Below are 20,944 nucleotides of genomic sequence, written 5' to 3'. Positions count from 1 at the left end.
AGTTTGGGAAACTCAAAACCAGAAATTCCGCACACTCCCCTTTCTATCAGTATTTTCAGATTGGGGATGTGTACACATGTTCTCACAAACACACCCACATAGCAATAGAAAAGATTGGGAGATGGTGATACACATGGACCCTGAACTGTTTTCTTCTAACTGCAAGATATGAAGAAATCTCAGGACCGCTCTTTTGCGAGTGCTTTTCTCTTCTGCATGCTGGGGTCAGCCCAGGTAAAGGCAAGCTGCCAATCTAACAAGACAGTCAGATCCCATCACATATTATCCCTCAACATTTCCTGATAAAGGCACTTTGATTTCCCTGAAGCAATGATGGTTTGCTGGCAATGGAGAGAGCAATGATGTTTTGGGATCAAAAGGAAATTCCGTGCTTTAACTTTTCTAGTTCCAGAATCTCTTTAGTCTTATGGGACTTTGGGACTTGGTCCTATGGGACTTTGATGTGTAAATAACCTTAAGGTCTGGAGCTTGTGTCTTTAATCACAAATTAGTGACTAGAATCTTCTGAAAATATGATTGATTATTTCCTCTTTTCAGCAAAGACCTCTGACATTTCTCCTGCACATTGCTTCAGTTGTTCCACTGACTTGAAACTTGGTCTTAAATGTTTAATCGTCACCAATAGGGATCCTCTCCCCTACCCCCAAATTCTCACCTTGTAAAATTTTCTCAATCCATTGGACATAAAAAGACATCAGAATAAAGTTGTGGACATTTATTTTATTTTCCCCAAATAAACTCTTCTCCCTTATGGCATCATATATCAATAATGAGAAATCCTAAATTTAGTTTATTCCATAAAGCTTAAGAAATAGGTCAGGTTTGGCATCTGTTTATCTCCACTAATCCCTTTGTTAACACTTCGTGGATGTGCAAATGCCAGCAACTGTTTTACATTTAGGAAAACAGGCATGGCAAAGTGATAGTGTTTCCCTGGGTCACAAATGATTATGTAACAGAGCTGAAAACAGAAAAAAAAGACTTACTGTCTGGAGTCCCATTAGGATTCTACCACCTCAACAGGGCCTCATGGCATCTGATTTATTGTAAAGTACTCTGAGTAATAATGACTTAATTATGACTTTTATTTAACTACCATGTACAAGAATGTACTTGTACATGAATTTTAAAATGTTATACTGTGCTATTTTTCTTAATTCTGCAAGGGTAACAAGTAACTCAGTAATGACTTGAAACTTGCAATATATTTTCAATACTTAGATAAAAGTTTTAACCAAATTTACAACAGGCACATTTTGGCAGTTAGTGTAAACACAGCATTAACAAGCCATATGCCAGAAGATGTTTGCTTCCAAGGCCTTGGAACAAGGGCCTACATTCAAACTAATGCTTCCCTCTTCACCCTGATTTTGACAGTTGACGGCTCATCAGTTTTCTTCTCACACTGGCTTTTTGGATTGCCCATTAGTAGGAATTTCTTCCATTAACACTGATGATAGAGGTGTCTTACTGGAGGCTCACCCTCTGCTCTGCCCTTCTGAGGTCCTTCTGCAGCTAGTCTTTTGTCACTTCTCCTTTGTCAACTGATCTCTAGTTTGTCCCTCAGGAATACCAAGGAGAGATCTAAGATCTAAGTGACTTGATCTGGCCTAAGCAGGCAGGGAAGAAGAGGTCTGTTTTTCCACCCACTCCTTAATTAGTTGGTGGGAGATGGCTAACTTAGGGGGTAGCCAAAATGGGAAAGTCCCATTCTGTTGCTGAGTATAAGGGCCCTTTCTCTTCAGGGCTGTGGCTACCTCATGATGACTGAACCAGGCAGCTGTCTCTAATTCTCTCAAGTTCACCTGGATCTGAAAGACATAAGAAAGAAAAGGATGTAAGGTCAGGAGCTACAAAATCTAAAATACTATGGCCAAAGGTCAGAAAATGGTTCCAGAACTAAGCAGTCTTAGGAGATAATGCCTGGGATCTCCAGGTTAGGTAAAAGTCAGTTATAGATACTGCCCAGAAGCAAAAGAGGCATAATTAAGAGGTGAGAATTAAATAAATTTTTAACGTAGTAAAACAAGATATGTTAAATAAATCCTGGAAGTACAAATACTAAAATATTAAGAGTGGTTAACATTGAGGGTAAATTATGAATAATACCTATTTTTCCTTGTGCCTCTATTGATTTTATAAATTTTTCTATTTAAAAACAACATACAAATATTACTTTTTATTTTTTTTGAGATGCAGTTTCACTCTTGTTGCCCAGGCTGAAGCGCAGTGGCGTCACCTCGGCTCACTACAACCTCCACCTCCTGGGTTCAAGTGATTCTCCTGCCTCAGCCTTCCAGGTAGCTGGGATTACAGGCACCTGCCACCACACCTGGCTAATTTGTTTCTATTTTTAGTACAGACTGGGTTTCACCATGTTGGCCAGGCTGGTCTCGAACTCCTGACCTCAGGAGATCCATCCACCTCAGCTTCCCAAAGTGCTGGGATTACAGGTGTGAGCCACTATGCCTGGCTACTCATTTTTTTTTTTTTTTTTTTTTTTAAGGATAAAGGTTAATGATAATCAAAAGTATAGTATCATCTTTGCAAGAAACAAAGTAATGCAAATTTCATCCCCAGGAAGCTGAACTAGATTAGATATTCTATAAAAACCAAAACATACAATAGCCAGACTCTGGCAGGCAAAGACCATCTGTCAGGGATGCTACAGAAGTGCAAGATGGATTAGATAAGACAATGTCTAGCCAGGCGCAGTGGCTCATGCCTCTAATTTCAGCACTTTAGGAGGCTGAGGTGGGAGGATCACCTGAGGTCAGGAGTTTGAGACCAGCCTGGCCAACATGGTGAAACCCTGTCTCTACTAAAAATACAGAAATTAGCCAGGCATGGTGGTGGGTGCCTGTAATCCCAGCTACTCGGGAGGCTAAGGCAGGAGAATGGCTTGAATCCGGGAGGTGGGTTGCAGTGAGCCAAGGTTGCGCCATTGCACTCCAGCCTGGGGCAACAAGAGTGAGACTCCGTCTCAAAAAAAAAAAGAAAGAAAGAAAGAAAAGAAATTGTCTCATGATTGACATATATGCAAGAGAGAATGGAGATTATTTGCTTCCTTTACTAGGTTGCAAATTCCTTGAGGGTATAAATTGTATTTTATTTTATTTATTTTTGAGATATTTTATATTTATTTATTTTATTTTGAGTCTTGCCCTGTAGCCTAGGCTGGAGTGCAGTAGCGTGATCTCAGCTCCCTGCAACTTCTGCCTCCTGGGTTCAAGTGATTCTCCTGCCTCAGCCTCCTGAGTAGCTAGGATTACAGGTATGCGCCACCACACCCAGCTAATTTTTGTATTTTTAGTAGAGATGGGTTTTTGCCATGTTGGCCAGGCTAGTCTTGAACTCCTGACCCCAAGTGATCCGCCCACATCAGCCTCCCAAAATGTTGAGATTACAGGTGTGAGCCACCATGCCCAGCCTTAAATCATATTTTACAAATCTTTATATAATTTAGACAATGCTGGACTAGACAATTACGTAATAAGTACTTGCTGATGAGCAGATTGGTTGAAGCAAAAGAAATAATCACAGCATAAGGGAAACATAATAACTTACTTCTGTCTGCCCTGGTTTCACAGTTGCATGGTAAGCAATCATGAGTGAGCTATTAGGAAAGGGCCAGTGCTGGGATGCACAGTACTGCAGGCTTTCCACCTCCAGTCCCACCTCTTCTGCAACTTCTCGACGGACAGTCTCTTCCACACTTTCACCTACAAGCACTCAAATTAATTCAGGACAGCCCTGTAGCTGGAAGGGTGATACAGACAGCCTATTTGAGAAAGGTTCCAAACACTGGCTCCAAAGTTTCAATGAAATGCTCTTGGGAGGGTCCTAAAACTCCAAGTCTTTCCAACAATAAGAATCAGGTCCAGAGTTGTATGTTGAACCACAGTGCTTAAGCCTGCTAGGTTAGTTATAATGCAAAGTAAGATGGCAGTAGGAGGGACTACTGCCCTCAGCTTTCATAAAATTTCACTTTTCACAATTTGCAAATTTGACCCCAATAGACTGAAGAAAAAAAAAAACACCTGTAAATAAATACTGAATTCTGGCTAATGTTATGCATGCTGAAATAGTTAGGGAGAAGTATACTAATATCTGCAATCTGTTAATGAATAGATAGATGGGCAGTTATGTGATAAAGTAAGTGTAGTAAAAATTCATTAAATCTAGAGGTGTGCTCAGAGCAGGGGGCCTGAAGAATGGCTCCTCTGTTTATAACACACCCAACAGGAATCTGGAGTCATTGCGATGAGAGGCATGAAGCTTGTGGCCTCCCTACAAACAAATGCTCTACATGTGAAGAGGGAAAAAAAGTATAGAATCTGGGTAGTGGGTATATGGGTGTTCACTGTATAATTATTTCAACAATCTCATATGTTTGAAAATTTGCTTAAAAAAATATTAGTGTGGCTCACGCCTGTAATCCCAATGCTTTGGGAGGTCAAGGCAGGCAGATCACTTGAAGCCAGGAGTTCAAGACTGGCCTAGCCAACGTGGTGAGACCTATCTCTACAAAAAATTTTAAAATTTAGTGAGGCATGGTAGCCTGCACCTGTAGTCCTAGCTATTCGGGAGGCTGAGGTGGGAGGATTGCTTGAGCCCAGAGGGTTGAGGCTGCAGTGAGCCATGATTGTGCCACTGCACTCCAGCCTGAGCAACAGGATGAGACCCTGTCTCAAATAAAAAGGAAAGGGAAAAAAAAAAAAAAAAATATATATATATATACACACACATACATATATATAGCCAGAAAGCAGTTTTCTTGCATGATAGAAAAGAATGTGCTTGGGAATCCAAGCACTATAGCAACAAGAAAGAGAAACACTTACTAGTAAGACTTTATATCTTCCAATGTCACCTCTATATCCTCTAAACTCCTTACCTATATCACAAAAACCTGCCAAGGCAGAATACATTCCCTTGGGAAAGGAGCTTTGGCGGGCAAGCAGGCATCGAGTCCCATCTGACACCAGAGTGATCACCACAGGAGCCACCTAGGAAAAGGGAATGGAAATTGAGATGCTGGCACTTTGGGGCCTGCCAATGGGCTAAAGCAATGTATAATTAAGAAATTGTACAGGCTTCCTTCCCCAGGACAGAGCAGTGCACAGTCTTGGATTACTGTCCTCTTACAGCAATGCTTACCTGTGGATAATAGATGATATTATTGGAAGGGCACACACGCTTGCTGCCAGCCAGGTTCTTCTTGGTGGGCTGCCCACTTCTGCTGCAGAACTGATGAGCATCATGCCAGCGGAGAAGAGCTTGAGCCTAGGAACACAAAGATAGGCCTGGTTTCATTTGAAGAGAATGCAGGGCTCATCTTTAACAGCACTGGGCCTAGTATCTGGAGCAACTCAGAGAAATGCCAATCCCTTTCCAGCTCACGTAATTTAAATGGTTACTGTTTAAATTTTAAGACAAGGAAACTAACTGAACATATTCCTCTAGCATCAGAAATCTGAATAAAAGAAAGTATATTTTTAAATGTATTATGATTTTAAACATATGAAGTATATAAAGTAATAAAACGAAAACTCATGTATTCACTAACCAGCTTAAAAAGAAAACATTTCCAGTATAGTTGAACGCCCCAAAATGTTCTTCTCCCTAGTAAAGTTGGAATTTTTTGCAACTAAAAAATGTTTAGAGGTTTTTTTTTTTAAAATTAAAGGCATAATAAAAATACTTTAGCAAGTGAAATCTAAAGCTGTGAGGGCAAGTCATTAAAACAATGTAAAATAATTTATCATAGGGAAAACATGATACTTTACATGTCATGCCGTGTGGGTTGTTAAAAATGTTTATGTGGCTGACAGATCCTGTTGCCATAGATCTGCATGTCCTTAGGAAACAATGGCCTTGACAGTGGTTCTGCCAAAAACAAGGACAAAAGAAGGAAGAATAAGCAATCTTCCTACAGCACATTGTCCTGCCACAGTTTGTAGAAAGGACTATAATTAGCAAAAGAAGAAATCAAACCACTCTAGCCTTGTGTATGTACACATGGATTTGCCCGTACATACTGCTTTACTAAATTTCCTACAGAATGAGAAATCAGAATCTACCGTGGACAGCAAGGAGGCATCCTTTGCATTGAGTTGAAAGAGAGCCTTTCTCAGCTCAATGAAAGACCCCTTGAGCTCTGTCTCCATTTCAGGTTTGGATAAGGAGGCTAGAAAATTAGAAAAGATAATGAAATTAAACAAATGACACACTTTGCCTCAGGGCCTCTCTCCAGTCTATCCTGTTAAAACAGTGTTTCCCAAACTTGCCTCATAAGATTCAACTGGAGAAAGTAAAAAATATCCAGGTTCTCAGCTGGGTGTGGTGGCATGTGCCTGTAGTCCCACCAACTCAGGAGGCTGAGGCAGGAGGATGGCTTGAGGCCATTGGGAGTTCCAGGCTACATATGGTGCACTATGATCACACCTGTGAATAGCCATGGTACTCCAGCGAGACCCCATCTCTAAAATTTAAAAATGGCCAAGCACAGGATTTTGGGCGGCCAAGGCAGGTGAGTCACTTGAGGTCAGGAGTTTGAGATCAGCCTGGCCAACAGGGTGAAACCCCGTCTCCACTAAAAACACAAAAATTAGCCAGGTGTGGTGGTGGGCACCTGTAATCCCAGCTACTCGGGAGGCTGAGGCAGGAAAATCACTTGAACCTGAGAGGCAGAGGTTGCAGTGAATTGAGATCGTGCCACTGCATTCCAGCCTGGGTTTCAGAGCAAGACTGTGTCTCAAAATAAATAAATAAACATATAAAGTAAAATTAAAAATCAAGATTCTCAAGCCCCTACCTGGAGATTCTAAACCAGCTGGCATAGAATGAGGCCCAGCAATCTCTCCTTTTTGTTTTAACAAGCACCAGGTGAATCTTATATTCAGGCCAGTTTGGGAAACATTAGCATATAATATTTCTCAAGATCTTCAGGGCAACAAGAACATTTGCATTAGCTTATCCTTGGAAAAGAGATGAAGTGGGACCTCATGGCTCCTATCTGAACCTCATCCCAGCATCACTACATTTACATCTAGATCATTAAAGACAGAAAGAAAGCCTGATAGGAGCCAGGAGCCGTGAGCCATTAGCAAAGTGGTTCCCAACTGCAGGTTTCTGGACCCAGAGCTACTCTATGGAAACATTTTTATTCAACTGTATCGATAAAAGAAATAAGAATGATGTCATAAGTTTTTTAACATTTCTTATGGCATATTGAAGCATACAAAATGTATAGGCCAGGTGTGGTGGCTCATACCTATAATCTTAGCACTCTGGGAGACTAAGGAGAAAGGAAGGACTGCTTGTGCCAGGAGTTTGAGACCACCTGGGCAACATAAGGAGACCCCCACCTCTCTGAAAAAAATTAAATTAAAAATTAGCTGGGCATGGTAGCACATGCTTGTGGTTCCAGCTACTCAGGAGGCTGAGGTGGGAGGATCGCTTGAGCCCAGGAGGTCAAGGCTGCAGAAAGCTGTGATTGTGCCACTGCACTCCAGCCTGGGCAAAAGAGCAAGATGCTGTCTCAAAAACTCACTAACTAAATGAATAAAATGTATAATGGTACAGAGACTAATACAATAAACATTCATGTACCCCCCACCTAACTTAGAAAGCATTAAAATATCCTTTATTTTCATTTAAATGATGATGATAGTAGATGACAGTATTTTTAATGTCCATTTTTAAAAAACAGAAAGTTGATAACCTTTTGTATTCCCAAATTTTCCTTGAAATTTTACTATTCTGTGAAATCTCAAATTCTGAAGACCCCTGGCAAGTACCCATTAGGAACAATGTTATGTACCACTTATGGAAGAGGAGTTATCCAGGCCTAGATCCAGAGCAAACCATGCTTTCTGCTGCTCAGAGCATCCAATCAGCACAGAATCGTCTATTCTTTGTGCATCCTGTCCAAATTTACCCAAGAGCCTTTCCAACTCTAAGAAAGAAGGGAGAAAACCAAAATACAGGCGTTTCTGTTAAATCGCTACAGCCATATCGGACTCACAGAAAATCATCTACTTCAGCTTAAAGTGGGTATACTTGGCTTCCAGCTGCTGCCCTGCAGCTAATTAGCTATGTAACCTTGGTCTAACCATTTAACCTCTCCAGACCTGTTTTCTCATTTGCAATCTGAGGACTTTAGACCAAAGAAGGAATTCTTGTATAACATTGTATTACTCTATGACTGTATCATGAAAGGAAAATATCCTCTAGTTAGTAAGATGCATGATAGTTAACTTATTAAGGCATTGAAAAAAAATAATAAGTATTACGCTTAAAATGGTAGAGACCAAGGGTGGGGGCAGGGAGTATCACTTGAGGCCAGGAGTTTGAGACCAGCCTGGGCAACAGAGCAAGATCCTGTCTCTATAAAAAATAAAATCAGCTGGGTACAGTGAAGTGAACACCTATAGTCCCACTACTTGGGAGGATCTCATGAGCCCAGGAGTTCAAGGCTGCAGAGGACTATGATTGCACCTCTGTACTTTAGTATGAGCAATAGAGACCCTGTCTCAAAAAGAAATAAAAAGGTACAGATCAATCCAGTTCTATAATTAACCTCCAGAATGTGCTACTTTTGTGGACCAAAGTACAGTAGAATACTCATCTGAGATGCCAATCTCTAAGAAATGAGTGCTGTGTAGGGAGAAATCCTATACACTTGTTTATGAAGGACTCATATTTATTTGTTCATAAAACAACATAACGTATAAAAAACCATAATACAATATTAACATTGCTAAATCTCTAAATAATGTTTAGTGCCTTCTGATGGAGTCCTCAGATTCTTCTGCACTGCTAGAAACTACCTATCCAAGTATTCCAACACCCGATCTATGGAGGAAATTCAGTGGCAATACAGAAGTTAGTCAGTATATAGTGACTCATATAAAACTGAAAGTTCACATTTTGTTTTCTGCTTTTGAGACTCCACCACGCTCGACTGATTTTTTGTTTTTGAGTAGAGATGGGGTCTCATTATGTTGCCCAGGCTGGTTTTGAACTCCTGGGCTCAAGCAGTCCTCCCACCTCAGCCTCTCAAAGTGCTGGGGTTATAGGTATGAGCCACCCAACCCAGTCAAAGTTTGAATTTTGAATAACAAATCTCAGTGGCTAAGACATCTTTAGTTATATATGCTAAAAGAGTTCTAAAGGAAAATTCATTTTAATTCACTTTTAATCTTGACCCTTCTAGTAAAAGTGAAGTTATAAGTCTTAATTAGCATAACAGTGTATACCTCCATGAAGGCTGGAATTCACTGCTCTAAGGCAAAGATTGGCAAAGTTTTTCTGGAAAGAAATACTAAATATTTTAGACTTTGTGAGTCATATGGTCTCTGTCACAACTCTGCATTGTAGTGTAAAAGCAGCCATAGACAATATGTCAATGAATGAGTATGGCTATGTTCCAATAAAAATTAACTTATGAAACAGGCAGCAGGTACAATTTGGACAGCAGTCTTGCCAACCTCTGGTTTAAGGCATTAGTGGTTCATTTTATCACCAAATAATATTTGACTGGACAACTAGAGTTCATACAATAAATTATTAGTTGGCAGAAGCAATTATACAAGCATGAGACTCAAAAGCTTTTTGAAAAATCTAGACTCCAAAGTTCAAGGATCTTTATTTATTTATTTATTTATTTTTGAGACGGAGTTTCGCTCTTGTTACCCAGGCTGGAGTGCAATGGCGCGATCTCGGCTCACCGCAACCTCCGCCTCCTGGGTTCAGGCAATTCTCCTGCCTCAGCCTCCTGAGTAGCTGGGATTACAGGCACGCGCCACCATGCCCAGCTGATTTTTTTTTAGTTTTAGTAGAGACGGGGTTTCACCATGTTGACCAGGATGGTCTCGATCTCTTGACCTCGTGATCCACCCGCCTCGGCCTCCCAAAGTGCTGGGATTACAGGCGTGAGCCACCGCGCCCGGCAAGGATCTTTCTTAGAATTCATTATGGAGTGCATTCTGCTTAGTGGACACAGGCTGGTCAGTTCCACTGGTCCACTCTGGACTTACCTAATAGGCTATGCTGGGTGGCCATGTATTGATGTGCTGAAGTCTGAAGCAGAGGAGCCAGACCATGAAAGAGGTAAAATGCTCCTGTTTGGTGGGCTTTTTTACATGCATCATCGTCTTCCTTCAGTTCAAATAAATACCTGTATTTGGGAAATAATCAAACCATTACAAAACCACACTTAGTTTACATGTATAGCATTCATCTTTGAGAATGCTGCTGCATCCCTCTCCTAGCATGGTTATTTCCCTTTATTTATTTGCAACCTAATTTGCTCCAAAAAGGATTTGCGGTGGCTATAGGTAATCACTCCCTCCTTTGTCTTACTGCGTACCTCGCCCATACTTCTCTGGTTGCAATATTGGTTTATTTGTTCATTTGTCTGTCTCCTCTGAGAGACTATGATTACCTTAAGGGGAAGGTATGCTTTACCCAGCTGTGTATCTCTGTAGTTAGCATATCAAATGGCTCGATTGAATAAATATTTATTGAATTGAACTTCAAGGGTAATAAATATTTACTGAATTGAACTTCAAGGTGCTCTGCCAATATTACACTGTGAGGCAGAAATTTACATGCAGTGGAGTGAAAGGAAAACAAGTACAGTGATAAAACATCAACCACAAAATACCTAGAGATGGGAACAGACTTTTACACAGCAAAGAGCAAATACTATCTTCAGTGACCCTCATTCAATCTAGGAAAGATAAAGAATAAATTTTACCTTCAACATACCCTTACTTCAAACACCTAGATCCCAAAGTAGATACCATTAGCTCCTTATCACTATCAATGGGGGCATTGATGAAACTATAATTCTTAACCTATTTAATAAGGATAGTATTTTCATTTTCTTTTCTTTTCTTTTTTTTTTTTTTTGAGATGGAGTCTTTCTCTGTCACTCAGACTGTAGTGCAGTGGCACTTCCGACTCCCAGGTTCAGGCAATTCTCATGCCTCAGCTTCCCGAGTCGCTGGGATTACAGGCATGCTCTACCATGCCCAGCTCATTTTTGTATTTTAGTAGAGATGGGGTTTCATCATGTTGGCCAGGTTGGTCTCGAACTCCTGACCTCAAGTGATCGGCCCTCGGCTTCCCAAAGTGCTGGGATTACAGACATATGCCACTGCACCAAGCCATAGTATTTTTAGTAGCCAAAATGAAAATGTGGAAAAAGGGAACATCCTCCTAATCTTCATTTCTCAAAAAGAGGCAATAGTAATGAGGTAAGTACTAGACTTTTCCAGGACCTTCATTAAGGGTGGGCTGAGTCTCTCCCTTGTGATCAGCAGGGACAGAATGCAGATTCGCCTGGGACTTTAGGGTTAACCATTTTTGCCTGTCCCAAGCCCTAAAACAGACTCTCAGGTAAAAACTGGCTGCTTTTGTCAAGTGGGAAAAACAGTTTGCAGATATTTCCTGTGGGATCTGGGAACTCTCGTAATACTGGTAGGCAAAGTTGGCTCCGCATGAAAATAAAAAGCAAAAAGACAAATGCACTCCAGTGGTATCTCTCAGAACCTATTCTGACAGTATGACAAGAGGGGTTACAGTGAGCTCTTTATAAATCGAAGACAAAAGAAACCTGATCTTTTAAGACTCATGATATTTTTAAACTTATTATGAGTGACAGTAGCCTCCTGGGGCAGAGACTCAATGTATGTCAAAGAGAGACATGTGCCACTCAGAAGTTACCAAATATAAACAATAGAACAAACACTGCTGCCTTCGTAAAAGCACAGAAAGAGTGGTACAACCTGTACTTGCCCTAATGACCCTAAAAAGCAAAACACCCACAAAAACACCCAGGTTAAGGTCTTAGACCCAGGGCCTCACTGGAACTGGAATTGACATCCAAAAGTTCCTTACACTCCTCTGGATCGGGAACTCTTATTTTTAAAAATTCATTTTCTTTTTTCAGTTATAATAGCATGGAAATTGCTAAGATTATCAAAGCTGAAAATATTTAGATTATTTTAAAACACTTATTTCTTAACAGTAAAAAAGTTATTCTTTAATAATCAGAATATACAGTTGTCAATTTTTTGAAAAGATAATCATCAAAATCCCACTACTCAGGGATGATAGCGCTGTTTACACTTTGGAATTTTCTAAACAATTAATATTATACATCAATACATATATAATTATAGTTAGAATCCATCAAATCTACTAATTTGTAGCCTTTTTTCTTAAACATATGGAAACATTTTCACATCGTATTCTTTATTGATCGACTTTTATTCTTTTCTCTCTCTCTCTCTCTCTTTTTTTTTCCCAAGATGGAGTTTCGCTCTTGTCCAGGCCGGAGTGCACGATCTCAGCTCACTGCAACTTCTGCCTCCTGGGTTCAAGTGATTCTCCTGCCTCAGCCTCCCAGGTAACTGAGATTACAGGCATCCGCCATCATGCCGGGCTAATTTTTGTATTTTTAGTAGAGACGGGGTTTCACCGTGTTGGCCAAGCTGGTCTCGAACTCCTGACCTCAGGTGATCCACCGATCTCAGCCTCCCAAAGTGCTGGGATTACAGGCGTGAGCCACCCCACCCAGCCTCATTATTTTTATTCATTCTTAAATATATTTATTTAATCACTTTAACATACTTAACTTTTAGACTCTATTCAATAATTTTGTTATTATTCTTGCAGTCTGTTTAACGAGTGCAAGTGACCTAAATGTCCAACAATATCTGAAACAAGTATCACAATTTTGTTGTTTGTTACACCTGTTCATGTAGGATTATATGTGTATGTGCCTCTAATTTTTGTTTTTCTTTGAGACACTCTATCAGGCTGGAGTGCAGTGGCATGATCTCAGCTCAATGCAAACTCCACCTCCCAGGTTCAAGTGACTGCCCCACCTCAGCCTCCTGAGTAGCTGAGACTACAGGTGCACATCACCATGCCTGGCTAATTTTTGTATTTTTAGTAGAGACAGGGTTTCACGCTGTTGGCCAGGCTGGTCTTGAACTCCTGACCTCAAGTGATCTGCCTGCCTTGGCCTCCCAAAGTATTGGGATTACAGGCGTGAGCCACTGCACCCAGCCTTTATGTGCCTCTAAATTTTTGACTGGGCACTCATGCTTGGCAGGGCTTTATATGTAGGAATCACTGGTTGTGAGTATATACTTCCTATACAAAGTTTTATATTTGTATTTACATGGTGCCCCAGGGGTATTTTCAGTCCAAGATCACTACTTAAATTCATTTCTTAGGCTGGGCATGGTGGCTCACGCCTATAATCCCAGCACTTTGGGAGGTAGAGGCAGGAGGACTGCTTGAGCCCAGGAGTTTGAGACCAGCCTGGGCAACATAGCAAGACCCTATCTTTAGAAACAAATAAATAAAAAAAAAATTAGCCAGGCATGGTGGTGCACAAGTAGCTAGGCATGTGATCCCAGCTACTTGGTGGGGAATTGCTTCAGCCTGGGAGGTTGAGGCTGCATTGAGCTATGATCACACCACTGCATTCCAGCCTGGATGACAGAGCAAGATCCTGTCTCAAAAATGAAATAAAATAAAATAAAAAATTATTATTATTTCTTAGGTTAAGGGTTCTAGTACCATACCACACAGGTGGTATAAATTTAACCCTCAAAACTGTATGAAAGCAGGCTAGTGATTTCAAATTCACAGATTTCAAATTTCTCCAGGTTGAGACAAAAAAGTCTTTATCATCTTCATATGCTATTGTAGATTTTTTTTTTCAACTCTACCTTTCGCTGAAGTTTAGTTCTTGGGGGGAGGGGGTTGAGTTATCTACCTTATTAACGGGAAACGTCATGAAATATTATTCGATACAGTTTTTTTCATCTGAAGTAACAGGTATAGAACAATATAGTTTTAATATGTTTATTATTCTATTATAGTGCCTTAATTTACTTAATTTCTCTCTTACTGTTCATTCATTCAACAACACTTTAGTGCCTACAGTCTGCCAGGCATTGTTTTATGAAGTAGGTATACCACAGTGGAAAGACAAAGTCTGATCTTAATGGAACTTATATTCAAGTGTGTGAGATATTTTAGATATTATTGGATATTCAGTTTGTTTAAAATTTTTCAGCTGGGTATGGTGGCTTACGCCTGTAATCCCAACACTTTGGGAGGCCAAGGCAGGTGGATTGCCTGAGCTCAGGAGATCAGACCAGCCTGGGCAACAATGGCAAAAGCCTGTCTCTACACAAAAACACAAAAATTAGCCAGGCATGGTGCCATGTGCCTATAGTCCCAGCTACTTGGGGGTCTGAGGTGGGAGGATCACTTGAGCCCAGGAGATCAAGGCTGCAGTAAGCCAAGATTATACCACTGCACTTCAGCCTGAGTGACAGAGTGAGACTCCCTCTCTAAAAAAATAAAATAATTTTTTTAATGTTTACTGGTTTATTATAAAGGATATTACAAAGGACACAAATGAAGAGATGCATTTGGGTCAGATATGTGGGGGGAGGGTGCAGAGCTTCCATGCCTCCCTGGGTGTGCCACCCTCCAGGAATCTCTACGTGTTCAGCTATCCAGAAGCTCTCTGAACCCTGTCCTTTTGGGGTTTTCTGGAAGCTTCATTAAAAAGGCATGATTGACAACCATGTAGAAATGTGATTGGACAAAATGGTTATGAGTTCATACTAATAGACTGACAGGAAACCCAGCAAGGCCTGTCTGTTCAGGTTCTTCTTGGCCTCTCTGTGCAGCCTTCCTTCCTCCAGAGTATGGGGCATGACCCCCTGTGGAATGAGGGTCTTTGGACCCGCAGTCAGATTAGAGCCCTGCCACGGGCAGGTAAAAGGAGGACAAGAGAAGGTAAAAGAGATTTTGTTTCCGGAGGCCTGCCCCTGAGGTCTAAAGTGTCCCACATTATAACAAAAGACTGTAATAAGGGCCATGGGAGTTATGAGCCAGGAATCATGGAAGAATATATATATATATATATATAAAATGATGTATATAATAATCATAAACCTAATTATATATATATATATAATTATAATTATAATATCACAATAATTTAATGGGCCAAACAGAATAATCAGAGCTCAGGTTGGTCAAAACTCACCGTGTCTTAGTAACATAGGTTGACAGCAGCCTATAGCACCAAAAAAATTTTCTCTTGAAAGCTATTCCACAATACAGGGACATCGTCAGATCCTTAGGAAAAAAAAAGGAGTTTAAAAAAAGGTCATAATATGAAATTTAAAGTAATGAATTGCCAGAAGAGTTATATTTTAAGCCAGGATGGGAAAGACAAGTTCAACAGGAGTCAGGTGATCTTGTTTCTAAATTGTATTTCTACCCTTAAGTAAGTATGGGATCTCATCATTTCAGTACTTCTTTCATAATCTAAAAAGCTGAAACCTGTTCTACCTACATAGAATAAGAATGAAGTAGAAGGAATCCTGTAGCTAAGAATATATAATGTTGGGGGGTGGAGGGTTAGAGGAGGGACAGTGGGGGTGGGGAGGTTGGGGAGGGATAACATTGGGAGAAATACCAGATGTAGGTGATTGGGGGATGGAGACAGCAAACCACTATGGCACGTGTGTACCTATGCATCAGTCCTGCAAGATCTGCACATGTACCCCAGAACTTAAAGTAAAATTAAAAAAAAAAAAATATATATATATATAAAAGTCACAGCATTAGGAAATTTTTTCAGAAGGCAACTATGCAAATTCACATGGATCCAAGATATTTTCTATTTTTTTGTAGCTCATTGGGAAAGAAAAAAAATCTGTAACTGAAGAATCCATTCTGGCAGAGATGGTCCCTTTAAATTATATATCAGTATTTTATTCCCCATGAAAAGTACCTTTCACATTGGCGATTAAAAAAAAAAAAAAGTCAAGAATTCAGTACAGTTAAATAACCAACCACCCTTTTACAGTGCCTCAGGACAGCAAGCTTTGACACTAAATGACCAAGGAACATGTAAAGTTTAGTCCTACTTCTTTTTTTTTTTTTTTTTTGAGATGGAGTTTCACTCATGTTACCCAGGCTGGAGTGCAATCTCGGCTCACTGCAACCTCCGCCTCCTGGGTTCAGGCAATTCTCCTGCCTCAGCTTCCTGAGTAGCTGGGATTACAGGCACGCACCACCATGCCCAGCTAATTTTTTGTATTTTCAGTAGAGACGGGGTTTCACCATGTTGACCAGAATGGTCTCGATCTCTTGACCTCGTGATCCAACCGCCTCGGCCTCCCAAAGTGCTGGGATTACAGGCGTGAGCCACCGCGCCCGGCTAGTCCTACTTCTTGATTGCATAATCATGAGTCACTGATGACGAATCCTTGGACAGTTTTGGCTACAATCTATGTCCTAGCCATGGGTAAAATATATTTAGCAAATGACATTCAGCAAAGTATTTATTGAGTACTGACTTTATTCACGGTCCCCTAAAGAACACAAAAATGTAAAGAATGAAAATCCCTGCCCTCAAGGAACTCTAGCAGGAGAGAGAAAACAAATATATAGCCAGCTTTCACAGAAGGCAGTATGTGATATGTGGGTGGCAAAGCACTCTAGGAGGCTATTAAAAGTATTATTCCTACTTTAATAACCTCAAAACTAGTATGATATACTAGAAGAAATGTATTTAAAGTCATTATTTCTGGCTCATACACCACTCAGAATGTAAACTGGTTTGATTTTTTACAGGTTGATTTGGAAATATCTATTAAAGTGTCAAATATTAAGCCTCCCTTTTACTTTCAAAATTCCATGTTTAGGAATTTACCCTAGGACGGAAAGGATAGTACAAGAATGTTAACTGAAAATTATGATAAGATGGATTAGTATGGGACTTAAGAACAAATGGAAAATAATATAACAGTGAAAAAAAATATATAGTAACAGGGAGAGATACTTAGAATATATTATTAAGTAAACAAAAAAAGCAAGGAGGAAATCGGAGGAGATGTTGGTCAAAGTGTACAAAGTTTCAGTTAGGATAAATAAATTCTGGATAGCTACTGTGCTGTATGGTAACATAGTTCATAATGTATTATATACTTGGAAATTACTAAGAAAGTAGATATTAACTGTTCTCACCACAAAAAAATAAATAGGTGAGGTAATGGATATACTAATTTGCTAGATTTGATCATTTCACAATGTATACCTGTATCAAAACATCATGTTGTAAACTATAAATATAGACATTGTTTGGTTAATTATACCTTAATAAAGCTGGAGAAAAAAAAAGTAATGGTTAACATGAACTAATTAGTTTATAAAGAAATGGCTGGGTGAAGTGGCTCACGCCTGTAATCCCAGCACTTTGGGAGGCCGAGGCAGGTGGATCACGAGGTCAAGAGATTGAGACCATCCTGGCCAACATGGTGAAACCCCATCTCTACTAAAAATACAAAAATTAGCCAGGTATGGTGGCCCACACCTGTAGTCCAGCTACTCAGGAGGCTGAGACAGGAGAATGGCTTGAACCTGAGAGGCAGAAGTTGCAGTCAGCCAAGATCGCACAATTGCACTCCAGCCTGGTGACAGAGTGAGACTCAACCCAAAAAAAAAAAAAAAAGGACACAGACACTTACATACTAATACACATAAATTATATATATTTATTTATATTTTTCAAATGACTAGAAGTATACATACCAAACTGTTAGGATCGACTAATTTGAGGGAGTGGGGTGAAGATAAAGATTGAAAAATGTGCCTGTAATTTTTACTTTATTCATTTTTCTGTACTAAAAAAAAAAAAAAAAAAATGTATACTTCTTGCTTTTAAGACAGAAAAGCCTATAAAATAGTAGTTCCTGAGACAAACTGCTTAATTAAGTTACCTCCATGCCACAGTTCCCAAAAACACCTCACCTTATTCCTTGAGCCAAAGGAATTCATTTGGTGAGTTTCTTGGACCCTGGGAACTGCTGCTTGATGTTTTGCCTAGTCTCTGCTACTAAATTAACCTTAGCCAGTTGTAGATTATCATGGCCTGCTGACTCATGACTTGATCGTCACAGAGCTATTTATGCTTTTAAAAGTCCCATATTTCAAAGAGATGAAAGGTAATAGCACTCTTCCCCAACTATTAAATGATGAGGCAAGGTGCTTTAACATTTTTTCTCTGAACTCCCCCTCCGTGACAAATGATTCTCACATGTCTCTCATCTTGTTCATCTTTCCAGAAGAAAGATTAATTTATAAAGCACTACAGCATGACAAAAAGTGCATCTTGAATCTTGTGGTTACTTCCACTGAGAAGAGGCTAGGTTCCCTAGTATTTAAGAGAGCTGTTTTGAGAGTCCATTTCTCTATCACTGTGGACCTCCTTGGGATGGGGAAATATGGAAAACTGAGGAACCACAGGAATACAGCTTTGAAGGTCTCACTGACCTGCTTTACAGTTTGCTTTCTAAAAAATAATTTTTCCTCCCTTAACTCAAAAATTAAGACACAGGCTCGACACAGGCTTACGCCTGTAATCCCAGCACTTTGGGAGGTCGAGGTGGGCAGATCGCTTGAGGCCAGGAGTTCCAGACCAGACTGACCAACATGGTGAAATCCGTCTGTACTAAAAATACAAGAATTAACAACAACAACAAAAATACAAAAATTTGCCGAGTGTCATGGCAGGCACCTGTAATCCCAGCTGTTCAGGAGGCTGAGGCATGAGAATCAGTTGAACCCAGGAGGCAAATGTTGCAGTGAGCCGAGATCGTGCCACTGTACTACAAGCCAGAGCGACAGAGCGACACCCTGTCTCAAAAATAAATAAATAAATTTTTAGGCACAATGTGAAAAGTTAGCAAGTTCCATTTTTAAATGAGTCTCCAAAAAAGTTATCAGAAAATTATTAGTTGTGGTTACTGAGATAGCTCCACAGTTGTTAGGCAAAACTATGGTCATATCCCTGGTTTCTGCAACGAGGAAGAGATTAAACAAAAATGGTAAAATGCCGTTACCAAGACCTTTTTTCAAGTTCTGATCATGCCTCCCCGTGAAGGCATGCCTTCCTGCACTTAGAAACTGAGCAGGTTTCTGTTTCACCGTACTTACTCTGAATTATTTTCGGGGCACCTTCCTAGTCCTCAGGAATCAGCAGGAAGAAGGAAACTCCAAAGGTACACATTCAATGGCTTCCTTTCCCCGGAGAGATCATTGCTGCTTCTGCCACACTTCCCAGAATCCTCTTAGAGATGCACTCTGGGAATTGTAGTTCAGTTCCCAGGCACGCTGCTGTGTTCTCGAATTGCAAGTTAACCATGATTGTCAAAAGCATGATCCTCTAAGATCTTATTACCAAGAGAAGTACTGTATCCTTGGAGAAAGTGGATAGTATTAGATCCATTTTTTAATTAAAAAAGATAAAGTCATTAAACTCACCCTCATAACACAGAAGGCATAATGAGGCTGGGGTTGAGATGAAGTAGGGGTGGGAATCAGATACCTTTCAGCCTTTCTATATCTCTAGTTATCTCTCTGTCTGCACACTTTAGAACTAGCTCTAAAATTTCATGGAATTCTTCCAATTTAAAAGGATAGGAATCTGTATAGATTTGTTTGAGCTTATGGTAGGATTCATTTCTTGGCCAGAGGAAGAGCATTCCGTTTGACTGGAAGCAGTCTCCCAACAGAAATACTTTGGTGCTGTTCTCTTCTCGTTGTACTACTAAAGTTACTTCCCTATAAGACACTTTTTTTTTTTTTTTTTTTTGAGATGGAGTCACTGTCACTCAGGCTGGAGGGCAGTGGCACAATCTTGGCTCACTGAAAACTCCTCCTCTGGGGTTCAAGCAGTTCTCCTGCCTCAGCCTCATGAGTAGCTGGGATTACAGGCATGCACCACCACATCTGGCTAATTTTGTATTTTTAGTAGAGCCGGGTTTCACCATGTTGGCCAGGCTGTCTTGAACTTCTGATCTCAAGTGATCCACTTGCCTCGGCCTCCCAAAATGGTGGGATTACAGGTGTGAGCCACCATGCCCAGCCAAGAGAAGATACTTTTGAAGTCCACTCATTCAACCTATATTTAATGAGTACCCAATGCACCTGGGACTGTTATAGGAGTAGGATACAGCAGCAAACAAAAGAAAATCTCTGTCCTCATGTAACTTACATTCTAAAACGGGAAAACAAACAAGTAAATATGCAATGTGTCATGTGGTTATAAAGCTTAGAAAGAAAAATTGAGATAAATAGAGGGATTAGTTTGCTATTGTATATAGGATAGTCAGCCTCATTGTTAAGATAATATTTAAACAAAGACACTGAAGAAGGTGATGAAGAAACCAAGTTTATATCTATGGGAAGAGATTTGTAGACAGAGCAATAGGCAAAGGTCCTGGCGTGGGAGTGTGCCTTGCACATTTGAGGAAAGGCTAGGAAAGAGCATGGTGGTCAGAAATAAGATCAGAGTAGGCTGGACACGGTGACTCACACCTGTAATACCAGCACTTTGGGAGGCCAAGGCAGGCACATTGTTTGAGGTCAGGAGTTTGAGACCCACCTGGCCAACATGGTGAAACTCCGTCTCTACTAAAAATACAAAAATTAAGGCAGGTGTGGTGTCGTATACCTGTAGTCCCAGCTACTCGGGAGGCTAAGGCATAAGAATCGCTCAACCCCAGAAGCAGATGTTACAGTGAGCTGAGATTACACCACTGCACTGCAGCCTGGGTGACAGAGTGAGACATAGCCTCAAAAAAAACAAAAAAACAAAACAAAACAAAAAACCAGATTGGTTCATTATCCTTAAGGAAGACACAGAAAATTGTAGGGAAACAATATATAAAGTCAACGGATTCTAAGGAGATGGAGAATCATGCTTAGGGGGAAATTGGGGCACTAATAATTTAAAAAGTCAAAATAACTGTTTTATGTAGTAATTGTTAATAATAATAACAAAATAGCTATAATAATAAAAATA

The 20,944-nt window shown here is 40.2% G+C and overlaps 1 protein-coding gene and 1 non-coding gene across 7 annotated transcripts; one reads left to right on the top strand and one right to left on the bottom strand.

The window, feature by feature from the left end:
- Positions 1–715: 715 nt before the first annotated feature.
- On the bottom strand, positions 716–20,622 carry NUDT13 (nudix hydrolase 13). Of its 6 annotated transcripts, none has more exons than XR_004262186.1 (9): positions 19,075–19,200; positions 15,116–15,207; positions 10,065–10,204; positions 7,847–7,981; positions 6,105–6,211; positions 5,182–5,307; positions 4,919–5,030; positions 3,589–3,780; positions 716–1,832 (listed from the first exon to the last, which is right to left on the bottom strand). XR_004262186.1 is itself a non-coding variant. In XM_032256358.1 (9 exons), exons 2-9 carry the CDS (start codon positions 15,196–15,198, stop codon positions 1,632–1,634), a joined length of 1,059 nt encoding a protein of 352 aa, XP_032112249.1. In that variant the 5' UTR covers positions 15,199–15,207; positions 20,594–20,622; the 3' UTR covers positions 716–1,631. The 6 variants fall into 6 exon arrangements, 5 of the variants coding, with proteins under 5 accessions (XP_032112249.1, XP_032112246.1, XP_032112250.1 ...); XM_032256358.1 differs by lacking the exon at positions 19,075–19,200 and adding an exon at positions 20,594–20,622 and having other exon boundaries at positions 3,589–3,743; XM_032256355.1 differs by having other exon boundaries at positions 3,589–3,743.
- Positions 4,206–4,334, top strand: LOC116535462. The gene has a single exon (XR_004262210.1). It is a non-coding gene; the product is annotated as a small nucleolar RNA SNORA11 (small nucleolar RNA).
- Positions 20,623–20,944: the final 322 nt, after the last annotated feature.

The sequence above is a fragment of the Sapajus apella genome, unplaced genomic scaffold, assembly GCF_009761245.1.
Source record: "Sapajus apella isolate SASKATOON/1434 unplaced genomic scaffold, GSC_monkey_1.0 scaffold94, whole genome shotgun sequence".
In the NCBI taxonomy this organism is placed as follows: domain Eukaryota; kingdom Metazoa; phylum Chordata; class Mammalia; order Primates; family Cebidae; genus Sapajus; species Sapajus apella.
This window is presented reverse-complemented; position numbering and strand designations above follow the sequence as displayed.